The following is a 23,135-nucleotide window of genomic DNA, read 5'->3' on the forward strand; positions in this document are numbered from 1 at the left end:
GGAATAGCTTGTCCAAAGCCTCTGCATTTTTAATGACTAAAATTAATTCTTTTTATGCTGGACCAATGCTCTGAACGGCTTCAAGCTGTGACGGAGGATGGCTGAGGTGCACCCCCCGTCGATTTATCAGGAGCCAGAACTCCTCCAAGTCAGTTTTCCTTCTGTGCTCAGACACCAGCTGGAGCATTTCCCATTAACATCTAGGCTATGCGTAGTACCTGCCAGATTTTGTCCTGTAATACATTCATCACATTTGTACATGAAGAACAAAAGTTAGCTTTACAGCTGTTAAAAAAAAAAAAAAAACCTAATTACAAATTTTGAGTAAAGTCCTCAAGAAACAATTGATAATGGGATATCACAACTTACAGAACATTGTGCAGCAAAATTTAAAGAGAGACTTTACATACCAAATAGAAAAAAAAAAAAGGAAAAAAATATATATCTGACCTATATAGAAATTAAAAAAAATAAAAAACCCCAGCCAGATAATAAAATAATTTTGCCCTAATACACAGCAAACATTCCTGCCCAGCCACTAAGATGATGACATTTTCAGGCAGGATCTGAACAATGGATAAGAAAGTACAGATTTAATTCCACAAATCCTCTTCTGCATCTGCTGTTGTGTGGATCTTGACCTGCTAACAGTGCACCCAGGGAACTGCCCGGCAGGAGTTCTTAGAGGTGACTGAAAATTGGCATCACTGAGCTGCTTTTGCCCCCTTTGGCCGCCACACGCCAAAGGAGCAACAAGAATGGAGAATTTGTAAAAACAGCGAAGCGTCTTTCATTCCATCATTGCTCTAAACTGCTGCGTGTACTTAGACAGCTCCTCGGTTTGATCCCGAAGTTCCCTCATGGCATCTGCGTTTGGATATTGTATTGCAGCGTTTTTGGTGGCGAGAGCCAGATTCTTCAAGAGGCTGCAAAACCGGCTGCTGCTGTGGAGAATGTCATTCCGAGCATCTCTTTCTTGAGTTTCCTGGCAGAGAGAATCCACTAGCTTTTGTCCCACCATAATGATCAATTTGCTGTGGGATATGAAGACTTCGGGTGGCTGGTTGCTGCTCAGGCTATTAGTAAATACACCAATTGCCTTGTGAAGTGCACCAAAACACAGCTTACAGTGTTCTGGGAGAGCGATTTTCTTTGCAGAGTCCTGCTTGCTTTGAATTACAGTCTTTTTTGCAGATGGCAAAACCTGGAAAAAGGTTAAAAAAAAAAAAAGATAGACTCAGCTTGATGGAACACTGATTGTTTCTTTATTTGTTCTACCCTATATTCTTCACACATTTCTTCACTTACAGGGAGTTTTATTAGTTAATAGTCTCCAAATTGCCCCAGCCCAGGAGTCTTTTACAATCATTTCTCTTTCCATAAAGTACTGGACTGCAATGTGGTATTTTCTCCTGATAGCCCTTTCCCCAAACACATTTCACTGAACACAATTTTAATAATGGATAGCACACAGAGTGCTGTAGCTAAACATCAATCCTTTACACAGCCTGGACTTCAAGCTTTCAGATAGTACAAAACATTCAGACTTGATCTTTAATGGTGCTGACTTCATGAGGGATATGAATGATTAAAACTCTACAATAACAAGAGTCTCGATCCTTATACCGGTGCATGACAAGGTATTTTGAAATTCTAACTCTCACAGCCTTATCCCCAATGATACACAAAGGCAAGCAAATAAATGGTATGACTTTAAACTAGAGTAGTTTGTTACATTTGAGGAAAATAAATGTTTTGCACGGATTTTCAGCAGTAATTCTAAGAACTAGTTCTGGGCAAATGAACTATGAGAAAACAAATAGATCTCTATGTATAGATATGCGCATCCAAACGCAAATTATTTTGAATTTTAGCAAGCACAGAAATTGGGGACTAGAAGTGCTTATAAGTAAAAGTTTTCAAAAATCAGAAATACCTTTGGTTTTGAATCTGTACTCTTCTTCGCTACTTCTTTACCTGAAATGATTTTCTGTGCCTGTTACAAATCAAAATGAAAGCAAAGTTGAAATGGTTTACATAGAATATTTAAATATAGATGTGTTTTTCTCTTACTTCAGGGGGAAACAACTACTTGCTATGCAGCCTTCACGTTACGGACAACAGTGGTACATTTATTAGAAGCAACTGTAGGTTTCTTCCTACTAAAAATTTAGCGTCTGATCCTGCAAGATCTAAGACTGAAACCAACATCAACAAAACATAACATTTCCTAAATTCTAAGGACAAGCCAGCATTTCTTTGTGAAACCAAGAGAGTTATATTCTTAGTAGACATTTCAGTACTTCTACGGAGAATGATTCTAACAAACATCCAAAATTATTCTAACAAATAAATTTGATAATTCACAGTAAGAGTTTAATTTGTTAAATTAGAAAATTTTCTATGAAATCATGCTTTCCAATACACCTCAGGTTAGAAAGTTAACAGTTCTTGTATAGTCATGTCAGAGTCAAACAAACAAAATGTACTGGCAAGAAGAGAACTACTAGCCAGAAGAGAAGAAACAAATTGCTAACCCCCAGCTAAAAGCTGTCTCTCAAATGAATTTAAGTGGGCAAGCTAAAAACCTTTTCTCAGTGCTGGCTGGCTGGCTGCCTGGGTAAATTCTCAAGTGCCAGTTCTCTTTATTACTTGAAATTACTGATCATTCTACATATGCCATCTAGGACTCTAACAAAATCCTGAATTCACATAAAGTCTGGAAAATAGGAAGTCGCGCAAACTGAATTTGGCACTAGTGCAAAGACAAAATAGCGCTAATAGCTTAATGTCTGCAAACGATCAGGAATATAGATGGCAAAATCCAGTTACACTAACCTGTAACTGAACATAATCACAGTCCTCGGCGGCATTTTCTTTTGGTTTCTCGGAAGAGACCTGACTTTGGTTGGGTTTATCAGGAGCATTTCTTTGAAGTGAATCTATTTCTATCCTTCTCGGCACTGTGATTTGTTTTGCCATTTTGTATTCTGGGTTCACTTTTGATTGCTTCATTTCTTGTTCCTTCTCGTTCTTTCTGAAGAGAAGCTTTCCATTAGCAATGATGATGGATACAAACCTCTTGATGTCATCTGGAATTGTGCGGGCTACCATAACAAAGCGATCAAGATCATCTGGGTTGTTCTGAGGTTTCCTGAGGACCAAAGCCTCTAGTGACCAGCTGCAGTTGTTTAGAGCTTCTCTTGTTTCTGTTAAGATTTTGAATGAGTTCATAAGAATTTCTAGCTGTTTTTTAATTCTGGTCTGAAGGTTGTTGTCAGTGAGGTAAGAGGCATTTACCTTTACGACTTGAGCAAAGGCCAAGAATTCTCCCAGTGATACTTTTATGTGATCGACTGCTCTATGGATTTCTTCAATGCTTTTCTCTAGGTGCTCTTGTAATCTCCATTTACTGCTCACAAAGATCATTAAACTTGCAACCGAGCTGGATACACTGTGCTGCAATCTAGTCAGTGTCTCTATGGCTACCTCAAGGTCCAGTTTAACTTCTTTGGCAGGCTCTTCTGATGATGACATAGAAAAAGACTCAGCAGAAGAGTTTGAGGATGTAGAGAGTGTGCTGCTTCTGCTGTCCACACTAGAAAGAGATAATCTGTCTTGTTCTAATTTGGCATCTCTTGAGAGCTGTGGAGGAGCACTGTATGCTTGGTCTCCAGAACTATCGCTGTTTTTTTCCATCTCTTTCTTGGACTGCAAAGCGGTGGGCAAACCTTTTGGAATATCATAAACATTCTCTTCAGAGATCTGATTCTCAGCCTTTGGAGCCAGGAAACTTGGGGGTACATCACAGCTACCATTTTGTGGCAAAAGGAGCACGTCCCGCGAGGATGGAACATCATAGAGATGGATATCTGGAAACGTTAGTTTCCGTTGTGTTGGTGGAATATCATATAATTGTGGATTTACAACTTTGCTTTCAGTATTTGTTGTCAGTGCCTTGTACCTGGCTGGTGGTATATTGTACAGCACCTGGTTCTCCAAGGAATGGCCAGGTGGGTTTTGGTTTAATCCTGTTTTTTCAGGTGATACCGGAATATCATAAATCCATTCTGACTTTCGAGGATTTGGCAAGGTATTGTAATGGCCCCAGAACTTTTTCTGAGATTCATTTTCTGAAACATCAGTCTCTCTTTTGGGAGGGACATCATATAACTGCAACAGAGCACACAGGATTTATAAGCAGTGTTTTATACAAGAAATAAGAAACAAAACTCAGTTCTCAGGGCATGCAAATGCATGCAACTCCAGTAACGTCAATGGAACTGCACCACAAAAAGGCTAGCCCATAATTTTTATTTTCTTTCTAAAATGCACAAGCGGCATATATGAAGGTTAAAATATTTTGAGCATGGGTGATTAAATCATACAGCAGTGTCCCCAGCCAGTGAAATCTGTGAGCTCTTCCCCGACTCCTTTGGGGTGCGAAACTTTCACAGTTTTCCGAAATGGCTACAAGAAAAGTGAAATGCCAGTTTATTAGTAGGTAACGTTAAACACTCAGTTTTACAGAAGGAAGGAGGTAAGATTTTATTAGCCTCTGCATAAGAAAACACTTGTTTTTCCAATATTCCCACCCACATTCATATGCATACCCTGACAAAAAAAATAAATCGCCAACAGACACAACTGACCATTCTCAAATAAGTGCAACGAGTTTAAATTTTTACTTGACACAAGTTTGCTCAGACAGATACAGTTCTTGCCCAATGCCTTAGAAGTGTGCGTGCATGTGCACGGCTGAAGTCTGTACGCTGGAAAATGCGAATGCAAGACCGCTTCCTGTGTAAGAAAGTCCGGACTAATACCAACAGGCACTTCAGGACAGATTGTACCTGGATGCCTTACAGGCACGAAGCACAAGCATGAGGAAGTGTAAGGAGCTATAGGAATATGCAGCAACAAGAAACAATCGAAGGTACCACTATGCAATAAAAATTTTGGAAAGAACTGGCCAGGTCAGGCTTCCCCATCTGCAGAAAACGTGCACGAGAAGGGGAGCCCAGACAAGCGTGTTTCAGACCAAAGCCAGAATTTTCCAGATTGTCCAGGAACAAAGAATTCTAAGAAAATTTGATTTTGCAAGCAATGATAAACCGTGTCTCCGAAAGGAAATCTGCTCCCAGGCTGTTGCAGCTGGTCTGTATGATTGCTAACAGCCACGAGGATGTCAGGAATGCCAGCTTCAACGAGCAATTGCTCATATGCCAGCGCCCCAGTCCTACTGTCACTGCTGAACAGACTCTGTGCAAGACTGGCTTCTCCAGCCGCGGGGCAGCCGTGAACCTACGGCACTTCTCTTTAAATCCACAAAACCAGGAAGCCTCAGATTTCCTGTGCTGGGATGGTCTGCCCCGAGATCCTGCACCTCAGCCCTGGGCACGTGTGCTAAGGAGCCTGTCAAAATTCTCTTGGATCCTAAAGCCATTCAGAAAACCCAAAATATTTGGCACTCAACTAACAGAGTTTCACTCGAGGCATTTTCTTTGTTGTGAAATTTCAGGTCAGCCCTTTCTTCTGGACGGTACTTGTCAAACAGTGGGGAAGAGATGGGAAGCCTGCTCCCGCCCCCCCCAAAGCCAGGTGTGCTCCACTCCCAAAAAAGGTGGCAGCAGAGTGCTGCACGGAATGGGGACAGGTAGTTTCTATCTGCTTAAATATTACAAACAGACATTCAAGAATGTAGGGTATTGAATTTGCTTTTCACGCTGTCATAAAAAGAAGTTAAGGCAAGAGATCTTGTTGCCTGCAGTCTAAAAAGCAAACGCAAATGCAGTGGTAGTCCTAGTCCTGGCAGGTACCCTGACTGTCCCGGAGCCAGGTAGTATTTGTCTCTTTAATATGAAGGACAAAGTACTGCACTGAAGGTGTGCTGGTCTTATCCCCGCGATCACCTTGGGGGAGGTTCAGCACACATGCCCAGCGTCGTAGTAATGAGAGATTATTCTCTTGTGTCCAACAAGTCTTACTTACGTTACCCACTGGCGAGTCTTTCCGGTTAACAGCTCCTGCCGTTTCCGGGCCGGAGGGGATGTTGTAAAGCTGCTTCTGCTCTTCTTGGAAACACTCGGTGGATCTGACCAGCACAGAGCCCTTTCGTGCAGTTGGTGGAGTGGCACCGCTCTGATCAAAGGGGAAGAAAACCAGGTTGGCTTCAATCCTTTGGAAAGCCCACTGAAGACTTCAGTGGAGTCAAAGGCTTTCGGGTCATATACGGCGTAGCTCCTAGTTTGGACAGCGTGGGCCAAACTCAACCTGCTGGAGAGCTGCTGGAGCCCTGCACGGGAGGGCGGTGGGCGCTAGGTGGTGCAAGGCAGCCGCCAGCTACACGCCTGGCTTTGGGTCTGAGCAGGGATCACCCCGCTTACGCAGTGGGTGACACAACGTCATCTGTGGATAACTTGATAATAAATGAATTTGAGCGGGTTCAACCCTGCACTGCCAGAGAGCGTAGGGTGTGTGGGGAGGCTCCGTGGACGTGCTCCAGTCCCACACACACCTTTGTGTGGTAGGTGATGGGATGGGGCCTGGCGTCTGTCCCAGCTGAGTGACCTGCACAGGCTGCAGCGAGACATAGAGGAAATGTGATGACATTCGCTCTCCCCAGGGAAGCAAGATATCAAGAGCAAGATCATGTAACAGGATACTTCAGTGGTAGATGCAATCGACATACTGCCCTTACCCTGAGTGCGTCATGGTTACATGATCTAATCCCTTACATTTTCATGCCCAGGAGGCGGGTGGTGTGGGAGACATTTAGTTTCTTTTTGTACATGCACTAGTGACTCTTCTGTAATGATACAGAGACAAAGCACATTTCCTGATGGATAAACCAAGGCAGAGAGGCTGACGCTCTGATACTGAGAATTCATCTGTGCCCTGGAACTCAGTAATAGTAAAACTGAAAGCATTTATTAGAAATGTACCAAATTTAAGACATATTTCTCTAAATATCTAGCAACTTCAAAAGAAAACTGCTTTAGGTTTTGAACTTCCCTAAAAATATATGGTTTTCTGCCAAGTTTTACAAAAAGCAATCAGGGAAGCACTAGAATTTACCTTAAAATCTGTTCTGAGGTCCTACAGGATCCCAGCTGCATGGGGGGGGACCATGGCAGGACTCACCTGCGTGAGTAAGGACTCCCGACGCTGTGCGGATGGAACATCATACACTTCACTCCTGATGTTTGGGACTGAAGCCCAGCACGCTCTCGGGAGAGTAAGCAGGTGCTTTTAGGGGGGGGGAAAAAAACCAATAATGAGAAAGCTGCAGTGAGCAGTAAGCTCAGGACATCTTTGAAAACTCAACTGGTTGAATAGGCCACCGTTAGAGTAATCACTCTTAAGTGATTAAAAACCTTTCAGCTTTTCACTGATGGTGATAGACAGGAACTGACCTTAGAAGCAGGCATGGCATTTTTTCCCTGTAATTCTCCTTTGACAGCGTTTCTGCTTTATTTCAGATAAGATAAGATTTGGTACATACAAATCAAAGATGATCTGCCTTACTAACCAAGGGAGGGAAAAGATTCGGAGAAAATCCAGCTTCAGTTATCACTTAAATCTTTAGACTACCCAAAAGCAGAACCACTAAAAAAAGAAAGCGGGGGAATTTCTACTTCTCCAGTCTCACAGAGCCATTAGGTCAAGCCACATTTAGTGGGACGAAGAGCAGCAAAAGGGTACAGGCTGAGATGTGTTATTCTGTAGTAATGAAAAACTGACTCATTTGGAAGGAGTAAACATAGTTACCTTGATGTCCTGTCCAGCTCCATAAACAGAAGCCCGATATGGGAGTTATGTTATTTAGGTCAATTACAGATTAATTCTCCTGTTTGCTTAAAACATCATTTTAAGAGCTATGACCAGATCTGTAGGACAATTAGTTGACACACCAAAATATGAATGTTGGGAAAGGACTTTTTTTTAAGATCAACCCCAAAAACATGGAGTTTTGTTCATTTAGCATGGGTTTAGCCTGGCTCTGCACAGCTAGTTTATAAATGGAGTATTGTAAACTACTGACCCACAGAAACACCGCTGTGTTACAATAAATTATTTAAAATTGGAGGTAGCGTTCTCCATCATGTAAGTGAGCGTTGTAGTGACTAAATTTAGGGGAAATATGGTAGAGGAACAAGACTCCAGCTTTACAACTGCTTGCTTTGTCTTTGCGAAAGCTCTTAGCTCTCATCTGAGGAAAGGGAATGATGAGTGAACACAAATCCCCTTAGCGCTCTGTGATACGAGCCATGTTGCTTGCAGAGGCAGAAAAGAGACTTTCCTGAGTAGAAAGGGTAAAAGGTAAGTGGTACCAAGAAAGCCATCCTTAGCCCAGGTCTGTTTTCAGATGGACAAATCTTACTCAATATATAGCAAAAAGGAAACTCACTGAATACCATACCTTACTACCACTTCGAGAACAAATTATTTCAAAGTACTTGCAGTCACCGTAAAGCAAGAAGGTGCCCTGTGTATTAGGCAACAAATAAAGAAGTGACAAGGCTTTTCTATAGGGTGAAAGCCCACAGGCTTTGAGGGATTTTGTTTTGTTTTATTGCTTTCAATCAGCTCCCTCAAAGACTTACAGTGGCTTTACCCAGCTGCTCAGAGGACAGCTGAGTATGCCAGGAACTTTGCCAGTTGTCCCATAGGATCTACACGGGGCGGTCCGGAGCACTGCAGTTCGTTCTGCCCTCGCACAGGCTGTTCACCCCTGAGCCTCGCCATGGCTTGTGACCACCCTGGTACAGTTGGTGTAGCAACAGCTGTGATGTTGTGCAAGAGGCAGCTCAGGCAAATCTGAACTTCTAAATATTAAAAGCAGGCTTGGACTTTTTTTTTTTCCCCTCCCCTCTGTTAGCGTAAACAAGGCTTAGGTATACAAACTCATGAAGTGACGGAGACACAGGAATAGCCAAGGAGCTCTTCTGTTGGGCCATTCATTCAGATAAAGAATAATAGACGACATTTTCAGCCTGATTTGCTGGCACAACATGGAAAATTTGTATCAATCTCACATTCCATTTGCAAATGCCTTCTTTAGGATTAGGAATGTGGAGAAATCAGATCACAGCAAGTGCAAAAGGGTCTTTTGTAGCTATTACTCAGTTTGAGCTTGCAGTTATGGTAGCTGTACACAAAGGCTGAATGTGCAGCTGCAGTGCTGAAAATTAGGTTTCAGTCACCAGAGATATACCGAGTTTGTCTGTTTTCCAGCACCCATTTGCCACACAGGAGGAACCAGCACCTCGGTTTCCATAACTTGCCTTTCGGCACAGTGGGATGGAAGCTGCCTGACCGAGTCCCATAAATCAAATGATCATTAAATCAGCCTAAAAGGCTATACAGTTCCGGGCTGAATTTCTTTCCTTTTCCAATTAACATTTCCAACGTGATTTTCGTACACGGAATGAAGAGCCACCCAGGGCTGAAAAGCTCATGGGACTGAACAAAAACTTGTACTTGAACTCCTTCCACACCTGCTCTATTTACCTTTGATTGTGAAAGATTCTCCATTCATTTTATGCTGAAGAAAGCACAATTTTTTTTTTAAGACACTTGATGTAACATTTAGTCAAAGTACATTTTCCACTTACATGTTTCATTTGAACGCCCAACGCAAGGAGCAGGGAGAAAGAAGAGGCCAGGCCAGGCAGCTGTAGTGAAACCCTGGTAAGCTAGGATTGCAATTGCCCTCCGTAACTGGGGGGACGGGTGGCTGCTCTCATCCCACGCACCCTGGTCACTGTCTCAGCAGCAGCAAGAACAGGCTGGGAGAGAGATTGATTCAGGCTACACAACCAAACCCTGTATCCTCCAGCATGTCTAAAGTAGGTGCTGCTTCTTTGTGCAAGTGTAGTGACAACCTTGAGTAGCAGAAGAGAGATGCAGCAGCACTCTGAGCTTGCTGAGGCACTGGAAATAGCAGGATCTAGACCAAAGGCAGCAATCACACAGCAAAGGGTGATTTTTTTTTTTTTTTTTTAATTACAAATCATCTTCCTGTGCAGCTGGATGCAAAGACCCCACATGTGCCCAGAGGACTCTGGATGGACGCATACTGTAGACCATCAGAGGAGAAAGTTGTGTGTCTTGTTATTTTAACTTTGGGGTAGGTTTGTAAATCATTTCTAGATTCTTCCAAACAAATACTGTATTCTGTACTTCCTGCCCTATTTTACAGCTGCTTTAAACTGTCAGAAGAAGTGAGGGACTACAGAATATAGAGACTCTCATCTGCTGCCCAGAGCAGCATTTCTCACATAATGCTGTAAACTGTAGTAGAATTGATGGGAGTTTCCTAAACACCATTTATTAGAATGGCTTTGCTGCAAATTCCACTGAAATGCTCAGGCCAACAGCCTTTATTATTTTCCCACTCCCAATGATAGTTTTAATAATAACTTCTGTTACTATTATAGCTGCTTATATTCTTACCTGGTTTCTTGAGCTTTGGGTCCTTTCACTGAGCAGCTGTGCAGCCAAGGCTGGTACCTGATATATTCTTTGCGCAGGTATGGTAGACACCCTAGCTGGAGATTTAACCCACCCCTCCATCTTCTCATAGGTAGATGACAAGACGGTAGGCTTGGGGATGGAGGGAACCTGGTAGATGTTTTGTTGGCTCGCTGGCGACTCTGCGGAGTCACTCGGGGTGGAAGGAGGCAGCAGGACAGCCTGAGAGGCGTCGAGGAGCTGGAGGCGGTTAGCGGGGGCCAGGCCCTGCCTGCCGTGGAGGGAGCATTTCCACCAGCCCTCACTGCCAATGACATTTTGCTCCAGAACTGTCAGGATGTCTCCTTTGCGGAAGGCCAGCTCATCGGAGCACTCCGCTTTGTTGTCATACAGCGCCTTCGCCAGGGTATTCTGGAGAGAGAGGAAAAAACATAAGCGTTGCGCTGTTACATCAGCAAAAATGTTAATTAGTTTCTGGCTTGGTGTTTATCTCCACCTTAATTTCAATTTAATTCAAGTCCACCCATTTTCACATTAAACAACATTTCTCAGAGCATTGGTTTCAGAGAGTTAAATGTTTGCAGTCTGTGTCTGCTATTTTCAGTGCAGTAAAGAAATAGATAATAATAATACCGCAATATGTTTCTTCACCACCTTTTCCCCCTGAGGCTCTTGAAAAGCACCGCTAACATTAATTACTTAGACTTCTTACTTATGAACATCCCTATATGAAAAATAGGTAGTTTTTCCCACTGGCATTCTGTGAATTCTTTGTCAGAAACTGCAGAGAAAATGCATCACCCATCCAAAAATAAAACTCATGCCTTCCTGACTACTACCCAATTTATCTGAGGAGTTCAACTGTACATGAAAAAGGCTAATTATTTCTTACCTAAAAAAAAAAAGAACAAACCCAACCTTGCTTATTTTCCTTCAAACTTTTTCTTTTCTCAGAGCCTTATGAAGACAGACCTCTCAGTAACATCAATGCTAAGGGGGTTAATGAGTGCCCAGCGGTAACACCAGTGGCAGAAATACTGCTGAAGGGCAGCAGTGGGCTGCAGTACTTGTGAAGACCCAGACTCCAGCTAGCTGCATCCCTGTCCACCCCAGGCTAGAAAGTTGGATCCTACTGATTCAGAGCATCCCAGGCTAACGATTTATGTGACACATTAGCTCAGGGAAAAATCTAACTGTGCACAGAGTGACACCAAACAAATAGCTCTGCTGGCGGGTAAGTCTTCATGGCAGGTCAGTACGTTTGTGAGCTTATCTTCAGGCAAGCACACCTGAAACAGTGTCTGTAAACAGTGTCTGTGTTTCTCTCCATCACACAGACATCGCCTGTATCCAAATACTTCTGTCTCCGGTATATCTTTCAGCATCTTCATAGAGTGCTCTTATTGTAAATTTTTTTTAGACAGGAAACCAAGCAAGAATAGAGCAAGCAACTTCCCTAAGATCACAGAAGATCTGAGACAGCAAATGTTCGTATTTCCCAGCTTCTTCACCACAGGGCAGCCCTACCTGTCTCAGATGAAGCCTATAAATTTCTGGCACCCACGAGCATGTAGGTCACCACATTTTATTTTTAGCATATTTATTTTGCGCATTTGCTTACTCATTACAAGATGACAGTTAAAAGAATGAAAAGTAGTAGCAGCAGGTAGCTTTATTCACCTGAGGCATTTGTGCAAGGCATAGAGCGCGCTGTGGACGTAGTGTTTTTCAGTACAAGACAGCATTTGCTTTCAGCTTTAAAATGAGACTGACTGCTTCCTGGTCAGCGGGACACTGGCTGTGTTTCAGCATTAGTTTCTTATCAGAAAGTGCAAGTAATGTCCAAAGAGATAGTACCCAAATAGGAAACGTGATGCCTTGTATTTTTGTCCAGAGCATTTGCTGTAAAACAACAGCTGGTTTGAAGTTGCAGCAGAAGAAAACCAATTTGTCAGCTCAGCTGATGGAAGTGGCCTGTTGTTAGCAGCATGCATTTCTTTGTCAGGGCGGCCATGAACAATGGCCTTCTTATGATACATGGGCTTGTCCATCAGCAGCTGCTGGAGATGAACAACAGTCCCATTTACCTTATGTCATAGCCTGGTTAAAATAGTCTTCTTGCCTTGAACGTGGGAGCCCACTTTCTATTTGGACAATGCCAAATGCTCTGAACCACCTGTGTTGAAGCCAGGCCTTCAGGAATCCCACCACAGAGTGCAGCCCAGGGTGGGTTTGGGCTTCACACGACGTTGTTGCAGTTGTAAAAAAAGGAAAACAGCCAACTTTTCCTATTATTCATCAGCAACACTTCTAGATCTGGCTTAACATTCGATTCCTTCTTGCTGGGCACCGTACAGACGCGCTGAAAGACAGACCCTCTTCTTCAGACCTGCAGAGGATGGGCAGAGGGACACTCTCCCCCTTTTGCAAACAGGCGACTGAAATGTGAAGAGCCTTATCCAGGCGCACACAGGAAATCGGTGGTGGAGCCAGGAAGCCCGAACTCAGGAACTGAGCCCCTGTCTAGTGCATTAGACAACAAGACCGTCCTTCCTAGTTGCACCAACACAAATAAGAGGAAAATTTGGTTCACGCTATGGTTTTAAAAGGCATCTAAATGTTGACATTTCCCCAGCTAATTCTTTCCTGTGGAAACAGCATACTAAACACATTATAGGGCCTAATTCTTTAATTAATCAATGTATGAAGCTACGCAAGTCTAATTCCAAATCTCATTTGTTTTAGAGTAAATATGTTGATTTCCACTAGGTCAGAATTTGGCCTGTACATGTCAGTGAGAATTTCTGCAAATAATTACTGTAGACTACAACCTAAGTTAGGCGGAGTGGAGGTACTCTTCTCATCAGCGATACTTCAGCAACAATAAAACATGACTGCAGCAAGTATTAGCAGAGATTATTGGAATTGTTTCTCCTTTTCCTAGACATTGCTAGGTCTGCTTTGCTGCAAAACGAGTGAAGCGAGAGAACAGCCAGGTCAGTGAAAGCAACAGGGAGGTCTAAGCTCCATTCAACAGCAAAGGTATTCCACAGAAAGGTTGTCAAAACTCAACTGACCAAAACTCAACTGACCAATGTTTCATTTGGCAAGGTCAGATGAATATATTCAGGGGCACCCACACTGAATGAAAAGTTAAATTTTAAACTTACACCATGAAAGTCACAAACCTTTTCAACAGAGGCGTCTCTTTGCTTGAAGCGCAGCACACGTTGCTTTGGTTTTGCCAATAAAGCTGTGCAAACATCCAAGGGCGAGTAGCCCACAGCGCGACACCAATTCAAAGCAGAACACAGTGGTTCAAATTTTGAAAGGTGGTCTCCGATTTGTGGAGCTCAAAATAGGGCATGTGGGCTCGCATCTGTAGGCAGCACGAACACCCAGGAACCTTTGAAATCATCTCAATTGCAAGCCAAGCAGGGGATTAAAAAAAACACAAAAAAAATATAGGACACCTTGGAAAACCTGACCTAGCTAGAACAACAAATCTGTTTATAGATCATCTCATATCCTATCCGTAGGGCTGGAACCAAACAATTCAAGACCTTAAATAGAGAAGTGATAGAGACAGGCCACAACCTCCAGACTACAGAACATGAATGAATTGAAAGATTGTCAGACCTCTGCAGCTCAGCGGAGCGCTCAAACAGCAGAGGGAAAAAAGAAAAAAGAAAAGAAAAGAAAAGAAAAGAAAAGAAAAGAAAAGAAAAGAAAAGAAAAGAAAAGAAAAGAAAAGAAAAGAAAAGAAAAGAAAAGAAAAGAAAAGAAAAGAAAAGAAAAGAAAAGAAAAGAAAAGAAAAGAAAAGAAAAGAAAAGAAAAGAAAAGAAAAAGAAAAGAAAAAGAAAAGAAAAAGAAAAGAAAAAGAAAAGAAAAAGAAAAGAAAAAGAAAAGAAAAGGTTCTTCCACCTAAGGCAGTGCTAAATTAAATTTCAAGTTTCAGGACACGTGGTCAGTACTATAGAGTTGGAGAGCGAATCTTTTCCATCCACTCTCAGTTTCAGTATGGCATAAGCGCACAGCAACATCATTCAATTTTTCATGATTTTCTTTCAGGAGTACCAGCCCGTCACTGGCGTAACAGGCCAGCCACCGGCAGAGATACGATTCCAGGTGACAGTGAAAGGCATTAGTGATCTAACTGGCTTGCAGCCCTTGGTGGCATTTTTCAGTGCATTTTAAAAAGGGTAGAGAAACTTAGGGAGGTATTTTAATGAAGATTTCTTATCCTTTTGACTTGGAACTAGTCTCTGAAGGAATTTATAAAAGGTAGAAATGTGTAACACAGAATACATTAGTAGTTTGTGATGAGCAAACTACAGGAAGGTCCCAGGCAAAACTTTCAAAAAGACAGCGTCTTGTTGCAGTGCAGTATGAGGATGCAAAAAAAAAAAACCAACAAAAACCCACAAAACCAACAACAAACCACTAAGACAAAACAAAAACCCCCCACCAGCATCTTCCCTGAACAGACTCTTCTGTGTATTTTCAGTGCCTGCAGCCTGGCAGAAAGTTGCAGCAATACATTGAAAAACCAATACAAGCAGCACCATACCACTGAAGTAACTTCATTTTTCTGCTGAATTCTAGTCTCCCTAAAAACACAGGAGGAACATTTTCACAAGGTGTAAAAACAACAGGTCAAACAGGTCTGCCTTTATGTGTTGCTCCGTGTTCTCCTTTGCTCTTCTATTTTACAGGACTATTAAGTCCCCTGTATTTCTTGTTTCCTTTCCAAGCATTCTGGTTGCTCGCCCAGCCTCTCAGGACCTGATCACACCAGGGCTGCTGTGGAGGACACCTGTGAAGCATTTCTTTTATGTAGTGTTATCGCCAAAAGAATGTAGGCAATACTGTTCATATAGGCTCCATTAGGTTTTTTGTGGATTCAACAAATATTAGCCCAGGATACTGAAACAGATGTTGAAGATCAGCCTAATACTGGTAAAACAAACTGTAACAAACCCGCAGCAATGCCTAGCATCACAGGTGCTGATGTGTTTAGCTGTTTTATAGGATACACTTAAAAGCAAGCACTGAACTAGCTGGCTCCAGTACTGGAAAGTGCTGTAGTTCCGGCAAAGCGCTTGCTATAGGTCAGCTGATTTTCTAGTGGAGTTTGAGGTGGTACTGAATCCCACGGCGCTAGAAGAAACCTGCTGGAGCCACTGAGCTGGGTCAGTTATGAAAGCTAGATTGGTTATGTCCGTGTTCCGCTGGGATTAAACCCCTAGCAATACTCCCACGAGGAGGGTATGGCCATACTGAGTAAACCAAAGCACTGCAAGGTTGGGTGAGGAACCGCTACTCTCCCGTTTGTGCCCTGTCCCTTACCAGCATCCTGCCCACAGCCAGCTCGGCAGCTCAGTCTCCTACAGGCTCCATCTGCTCGTGTTAAGAAACAGAGTTATTGAGAAGCCACTGGATGCCAAAGCTGTTCCCATTTGCTTTCCAAAGAAATCTCAATTGTTTTGAGGCACTTTTAAGAGCACTCATCCCAGCCAATTGATTTGTGATCCCAGTAACAGTAGGAGCAGTTTTATAGACAAAAGTTACAGGAGGTTTATGGCAGGCGAGCGCTTGATCCAACAGCAGAGATAGCCAAGGTCTGCCAAGTCTGCCTCCAGTTACATGGAGCGAGGTTATTTGTAGTACAGGTTCTGGCTCATCTAACGCGGGGCTATTTGTCAGAAATCGGGCCCTATCTACCCTTTCAGCTGTCTAGGACAGATGTAAAGAATCACTGTGGCAGCCCCTTTCTATCATGTAAGCAGAAGCATCTCTGACCTGCCGTTAACTATAAACAAGTGCTGCATTCCCAGGATCGCAGAGACCTTACGGGATGCTTAGCTAGGAGGAAGCTGTGCTTTGGGGCCAATGGGATCTGCATTTTTTTCTTTATTACCAGAGGAGCGGAAACTGGCTGTCTAACACTGTCATCCACAAAATGCCATCTAGGGCCAGCTGTGTATAGCTCTTCGTTACTTTACGCGATCTCGTTAATGTGTCCTTACAATAACCAACATGTAATAAGCACTGAAACAACACAGATGAGATCAAAGTGTTTTTCCCTCTTTGACATTTGTTGCTTCTTCCCCGTCAGCAGCCCTGAAAAAAAATCTCCTAAGACAAAGAACATCTTAAAAGCCAGTTCATCGCCCCATGAGAAAGCACCTCGGCAGACAGCGCTGTTACTCTTCTCTCACTAAGCAGATTTGAACAAGACGATGACAGAGCACAGACCTAAAAAACAGAGGTTGCAACCTCTTCCCGAGACACTGTTCTCCCCCATGCAGAGTCCGTGACTGCCTTAGAGCAATGCAAATTAGTCACATATATTGAGCCGACCATACTGAATGGATTTACAGTGTAAGGCCTCTGGTAACACAGGTTCAGTTAACTTAGGTGTGAAGAAAAGTTCTCGTGTAGCTGGAAGTGTCTCCTTTTATTGGAGTGTAGATCAGATGTTACACAAATCGGACTTTTTGCAGCTTTATTGTTTGTGTATCCTTATCCAGCAATGCTCCCACTGTAAAACCTAACAGCCCTTGGGAGTCTTTGGAATGAAAGCTGCTAACTCATGTTTATTAATGAAGAGAGGGAAAATTTTTAATTAAGAGTCAGTAAAGCTGATAATTGTACAACTCTATAATATAAAATTCTATAACCTCAAAATGGGAGTATTCGCACAGACCGACATCTGTGCTGTATATACACCATAAGTATTTGTGCTAAGGCAAAAAAATCCCACTATTACCAAGATCTCCTGATCCCCCTCCTACCCCAATCGCTATCCTCAGGCTATAGTACTATGCAACAGAAAAAAACCTGTCCTTATAAAATATACGCAAATGTTGCTAGAAAAATCCTTCACGATTATCAAGTGATAATTTGAGCATCTTGCCTGCAAGTCTGCCAAAACGATTTCTCTACCCCCCCTTCCCATTCAGTTTGTATTTGGAAACTTCAATTCACTACTACATACTATTTCACGTGATACATAGGTACTGTAGTACTTCAGAGCATTTAAAATAAAAAAAAATTTCTCATCTATTGTCTTAAATTTGCTTCTTAAAAAACCCTATTGAAATAATCTAAAAGAAGAGATTGTTTTAATCATGGGAGTTTTTGTAGATGAAGATAAATATTTCTCAGCTGCATTTTCCACATTAAAAAATAGCTGTAAGCACTTTTACTGCAGGAAAATGGGACTTAAAATATTTGAGGAGAAGAAAAAGATACAACTAAAGGCAGCGGGTTGTGTTTGCTAAACAGTTATGTTCATGCATCAGTGACACCCTCTGACATGTTTACAGAACTGTTTCCAGTTAATCTCTTCACCTCCGAACAAAGCTGAAGAAATAAACACTCTCCATTGCTCGGTTAGCTGGGAACACGGCTTCCCAGAGAAGTCCCTTTTAAATAGTAGAGGCAATTTAAGGTTTGCCCAATTCAGTTAGTTGTCGACAGAGTTCACACGGTCAACATACACAGAAGAAAGAAGAATTTACCTTAAATGCTTAGATCTTTTATCTACACGCATGTGCCTGCCTTCTAGCCGTGGGGTTTGCACGTCCCACTTGATGTACAACATTTTCTCTGACTTGCAGAAGGTCCTTCTGCTGTATTTTTTGTTCACATGTTTTTGGAAAATAAGTGTTCTGGTCATACAGAAGTTGCAGATCTTTTTGTACAAGCTTCAACAAGGAATGGATCTCAGGACTTACTTTTATTGCCTATTCAAAGGGTTAACTGATTTTTGGAGGGTGCAACCAGGTGCTAAGCATCAGGTTTTGATAAAATAAAGAACCATCAGTTTTTAAAGGTCAGGCAGAACCACTTAGATGGAAATTGTGCAGCTTCACAGTAGTCAGTGAGGTAGGGGTGGGAATTACAAGCTGATTCTGTTAATTTTCTCCAAACTCTCTTTTTCCACAAATGTAGTTAATCAAATTCTAACTGTGTTAAAACCAACAGAAACCCCCACTGTTTCCAGTGTGATCAGGATTTCATTCCCATTCATAGCATTTTCACATGTGTGGTCTCATGCCCAAGTTAAAGGAAAAATAATCTGCCATGTCCTGATATTTAAAAAATGCATATGTATGTATTTCTGGGTTTTGGTTCCTCCTGCTAGCCAAAGGTTTTTTACCATGTGCACCAAATTTGACCTTCCTAAACCTTTTAGTATCTTAATTATATTTTACTACAACATTTACTTCCAAACATGGATTTAAAGATACAGAAAGTTCTGATGAGTACAAGTTTTCTCCTTCTGCCTCCTAAGCAATGGATGCTTCACAGGGACCCATTAGAGCAGGGGCCTTGCTCTCCTTCCTCTGCCTGTCCAGGGAACAGGCAAGAAATTCCTACGGCAGGTTGTCAGGAGCAGATTGCAAGTTCTTCATTTGCAATGACTGCTGCACGTGCTTCCTCCTGGGGGCACGAGCGTGACAGGATGCCATCCCCGCATCCCGTCTGACCTGCGGCGGAGTTTCTGCTGAGTCCCTGGACGCGGCAGAAGTGGCAGCAGCCGAAGAGGCAGAGGCTCAGGGGTGGGTGTTCTCTGGTTCATAAGGAATTGGCAGCAACACCACAACTCCCAGAGGCTGCCGCTTCCTCCAGCTCTCTCATTGCAGTTATCTGCTCAAAAACATTAATGCTTTTTTAAGATCACCCTTTTGGACAAAGCTTCATTTCTCTGAAATGTTAACTTTTCTCTGGGAAAAGGGGATGGTTTTTCACCTGCCCTGGTCACTAGCAAGCATCACGGCTCCCGCGCGGCAGCTGTACGTTGCCCCTTCCCCTGTCAGTAACACAGGGGACGCGGCGAGCACGGAGCTCCTGCCCCGAGTCACAGCTGCCAGAGATCAGCTGTAACGTCAGGCTGAAAGATCCAGTTAGTCTCACAGCCAAAGAAATTCTGCTTAGCACAAAGCAAGCTAACGCTACGTGTCTGCGTGTGCGCTGTGCTGGAAGTCTGGGCAAAAACATTAACGTATGACTATAAAATAGATTTGATCCATCCACTTATTTCCCTCTCCTCCCAGAGCAGAACAGTCATCTAAAAACAAACACTGCCACCACTCCTTTCCTCTTTTGAGCTTCAGTTCTCTTTGCAAAGAGCACTGCAGGATGCGGTCAATCCTTATCCTAGAGTGCACAGAGTTTCCCAGGCTCACATAACTCATATTGAAATTACTTGACATTTTCTTCATCAAAGAGTGACTCAAGTTGTTAAAACATTTCCGTTACTCATTTTCTAGTAATCAGTGTAAAAAAAAACATAATCTTTTTTGAGATAATGTATAACTCAAGCGTTAATCATTTAAGCTCATTATTTCCAGGCAAATATGGAAAGCAAGGGATATCCTAATGGCCAGCCAGGGTCATGCATGGTAACCCTTTTAATAAGGCGTATTATTGCCTAATATGCACAGTACAAAACCTTACCCTTCTTAACCCTACTGTTGTCCTTGATAAAGCATTTTTTTCAGCTTAACTTGGATTGTATTTTAAAAATTAAGACCATGTGGTCTGTTAGTAACGTGCAAACAAGATCAACCACACGCTTTGAAAAGCAATCCTGACAGATGCAGATTTTACACTATATACGCTTCTACTACAAATGAAATAAGTAAAGCCATTAAATTAACTGCAACGGAAGGAAAATAATCCAGTACTTACATTGACCTTCATTTTGTTGTCTCCTATTTCCCTGTTACTCCATCACCCAAGGAGAAGGATGAGATCTCCCCCAGCCCTTCCTCTCCAAGCCCAGTCCAGTGGATCAGGCAGGAGCACTGGAGGGTCTGGCTAGAAGCCTGAAGAGCAAATGCCCAGCCTCCTTCCACCTCCTGCTGCATTTGCCGGGAGCCCCAGAGGAGAGCAGCTATTGGGAACGAGGGGAGCTAATTACGTAGCAAAATTATCTCCAGGGTGCAACTGGCCTGCAGCTGCTGATGCTAATGAGGGCCTGGTGCAGGACACACAGATGTCCCTCCTGCAGAGACCCCCGGGAAATGCCTTTTCTGCTTTGCAACTGCATCTTAACAGGAAAACGCAGGGCAGTGGGGACGAACCAGAAAGCGAGGATTGGATTTTAAAGCAATTTTGCAGCATCATTTTTTACTCCTGTTTTTTTGAACTCAGAATTGGTTTGATATACTTCGAAATTTTCATGTTCAGGTCTCTAGAAAACTGAAGAGATCTCCTTTCTAGTCATGGAAATCACTGCAAAATAATCCCACTCTTCAGAGGCAGAAAACCTGAGGAGGAAAGCTAAACATTAACTGCAGCTGAAGGGCTTTGTGTCTTTGATTATTTAGAAGAATTCTTTAATATTATTAAATAAGTGTTATTTAAAATTAGCCATAGTTGCTATTTGCTCAGCAACAGCTCTGCCCAGGTTATGCTTATGCAAATGCGCAGGTTCTACCGCTTTGTATTTGTGAATATCTTGGGGTTTGCAAACTTTTACTGTTTTTTTCTTTGTACGTGCTGCCTTTTCTCTGGCAAAAGTCTTTTCCTTCCTCTTTCCACGGTAGCTTCAAGACGAAATTAGGCACTCACTCCCAAACCCACAATCATGTAACTAGAAAAGCAATGCATCTTGAATAGAAAATGCTGAATTGAAAATGCTTTCTCAACAAAATGTACGCCTCTGGGCTGGGGCTAGGAGCAGACAGGCAGCTAAGGCAGTTGTCCAAATGGGAAAGAATTCCTGGCACAGAGCAGCTCATTTGAATGCCTTCGGGGTTTTTTTTTTTTTTTATATTACAACCAGCAGTTTGAACACTCCACTTCACGCAGAAGATAAGGAACAGCCGTTCACTTACTACCCTGGAATTTTTCAGGTGCTACCAGCATTTGAAATGATCTAGAAATGCAAGTAACAAAGTCACAACTTGTGACCACAAAACTACTTTCAAATACAATTAAACGTTCTCTTGAATTAATCCCAGAGAGGACCCCTGCCATGCCAGGGCAGGGACACCCTCCGCAGACCATGGGTGACCCACGCTGGGGCAGGGACCCCCCAAGGGACTGTGGCCGCGGGTGTCCCACGCCAGGGCAGGGACAGAGGCACAGAGGAGTGGAAGAAAACGGGCAATAACCACGGAGCAGCAGCAGCAGCCGGAGAGCTTTTCCCCCAGCCCCAACCTCCTGTGCCACCGTCGTGCCCTTGAAGGAACTGGGGCGGACTGAGTGTACCCCACACAAAAATAAGGCAAGTTGAGACTAGGAAGGGGGAGGAAAGGTGCTTACTTAAGTGCTTGCTTAATTGTTCATGGTTTATTCTTTCTCAATCACTCGAATCAGTGATTAGAAGTTTGTGCTAACTGGCAATACATTAAATGAGGTGAGAATTCCCTGGGTCGACACCATTTTGCCCGTGACAGAACATTTTACCTCTTAAGATTTCCCCAGGAAAGCTGGGCATCGAGTCCACTTCCACCCGACTGCATCCCTGAGAATAGCCCCAAATTGATTGTCTGAGGCCCAGGAAAATGGAGACTTCACCATTTTCTCCAGTATTTCCTCTTGGCTATTTAAGTAACTCCTGGCTCAATATATTAGCTCTGGCAAATCCTGTTTTGAAACACGTATTTGCTCCCAGGTGTTTGAGATGGGGATGAGGGGGTGACAGCAGGCACCCTAGAGCCACGGGGCTGTAGGTGCACGCATCCCCAGGTGCAGAGGAGCTCAGAGAAACAAATCTCACGTCGTTCTTCACTCCCTTGTTTGTGGGCAAGATGGGAATATGTGAACTGGGCGTTTCGAAGGAGAGACAAACTTCAGATCAATTTCATGTGTGTTTAAAAAACGCTCTTATTTTTCCTTTGGCAACAGCACAGAAAATGTAAAATACGAGAACTCTTTCCCAAGCACAGCCCATCATGGTAATTGTCTTTTAAATTGCACCAAGAGGTGCAACGTTTCCTGTGCAGACTATGTCGCAGGTGTATATGCAACAAGAAAGAAGTAACATCATTTCTCTGGCTGCGCTCATATGCTGAATTAATTTTCAGAAACAGTTTTCCTTGTGAAGGTGGAATAGTTGGGGCACAGTGATAATTGCAAAGCGTTACCTGTCACGGTAAAGCTGCTGATGGTTGGCACCTGGTGCTTCAAGAAGTCCAGATAATAGAAAAAACACATCCTTAGTATTTTCGTATTAAGTATAGCATTCAAATATTACAGTAAACAGTACTGCTAGGGTAGGAGGAACCTTATAAACAGTTCATAAATTATACAGCAGAAATAAATTTGACTTTCAGTTGTTACTCAGCTGGATTTGACTGGGTGTGCTATGGCTGTGTCTGAAGATCTCGCAGCAGAACAGGAAATCAGCTTGCTACCATTACATTTATTTAGCCATTGGCAATCCATTTAAGAAAACTGAAAATATCATACCTAGAAATAGAAACTCTCTTCTCTATATAGAAAATAAAAATGTCCTGCATCAGTTTCTGACAACTTAACGTGAAAAATAGTCCTCTTATCTTTACATGCCTCAATGGAAAATTTTGAGTGCAAAAGAATGACTCATCAAGCTGGTACTAAGCTTTTTTTCCCCGCTATATTTTGTATCAAATTTCCAGGAGGCAGTTTATTTACAGTAAACACTGAGATCATAATC

At 42.7% G+C, this 23,135-nt stretch overlaps 1 protein-coding gene across 1 annotated transcript; it reads right to left on the reverse strand.

Annotated features, from left to right (window-relative positions):
- Window positions 1–441: 441 nt before the first annotated feature.
- CASS4 (Cas scaffold protein family member 4) lies at window positions 442–11,574 on the reverse strand. The gene is made up of 7 exons (XM_076352407.1): window positions 11,544–11,574; window positions 10,459–10,919; window positions 7,144–7,248; window positions 5,992–6,141; window positions 2,839–4,173; window positions 1,937–1,996; window positions 442–1,204 (listed from the first exon to the last, which is right to left on the reverse strand). Exons 1-7 carry the CDS (start codon window positions 11,572–11,574, stop codon window positions 791–793), a joined length of 2,556 nt encoding a protein of 851 aa, XP_076208522.1. The 3' UTR covers window positions 442–790.
- Window positions 11,575–23,135: the final 11,561 nt, after the last annotated feature.

Source organism: Aptenodytes patagonicus, chromosome 14 (assembly GCF_965638725.1).
Source record: "Aptenodytes patagonicus chromosome 14, bAptPat1.pri.cur, whole genome shotgun sequence".
NCBI lineage: Eukaryota > Metazoa > Chordata > Aves > Sphenisciformes > Spheniscidae > Aptenodytes > Aptenodytes patagonicus.

Excerpts from the sequence above, each read along its gene's own strand:
- CASS4 (XM_076352407.1), bottom strand. The coding sequence starts at position 11,574 with ATGCAGCTAGCTGGAGTCTGGGTCTTCACAA. Across the intron at positions 6,142-7,143 it reads GGGAGTCCTTACTCACGCAG|AGCGGTGCCACTCCACCAAC; the intron begins GTGAGTCCTGCC and ends CCCTTTGATCAG. Across the intron at positions 4,174-5,991 it reads AAGACTCGCCAGTGGGTAAC|TTATATGATGTCCCTCCCAA; the intron begins GTAAGTAAGACT and ends GCTCTGTTGCAG.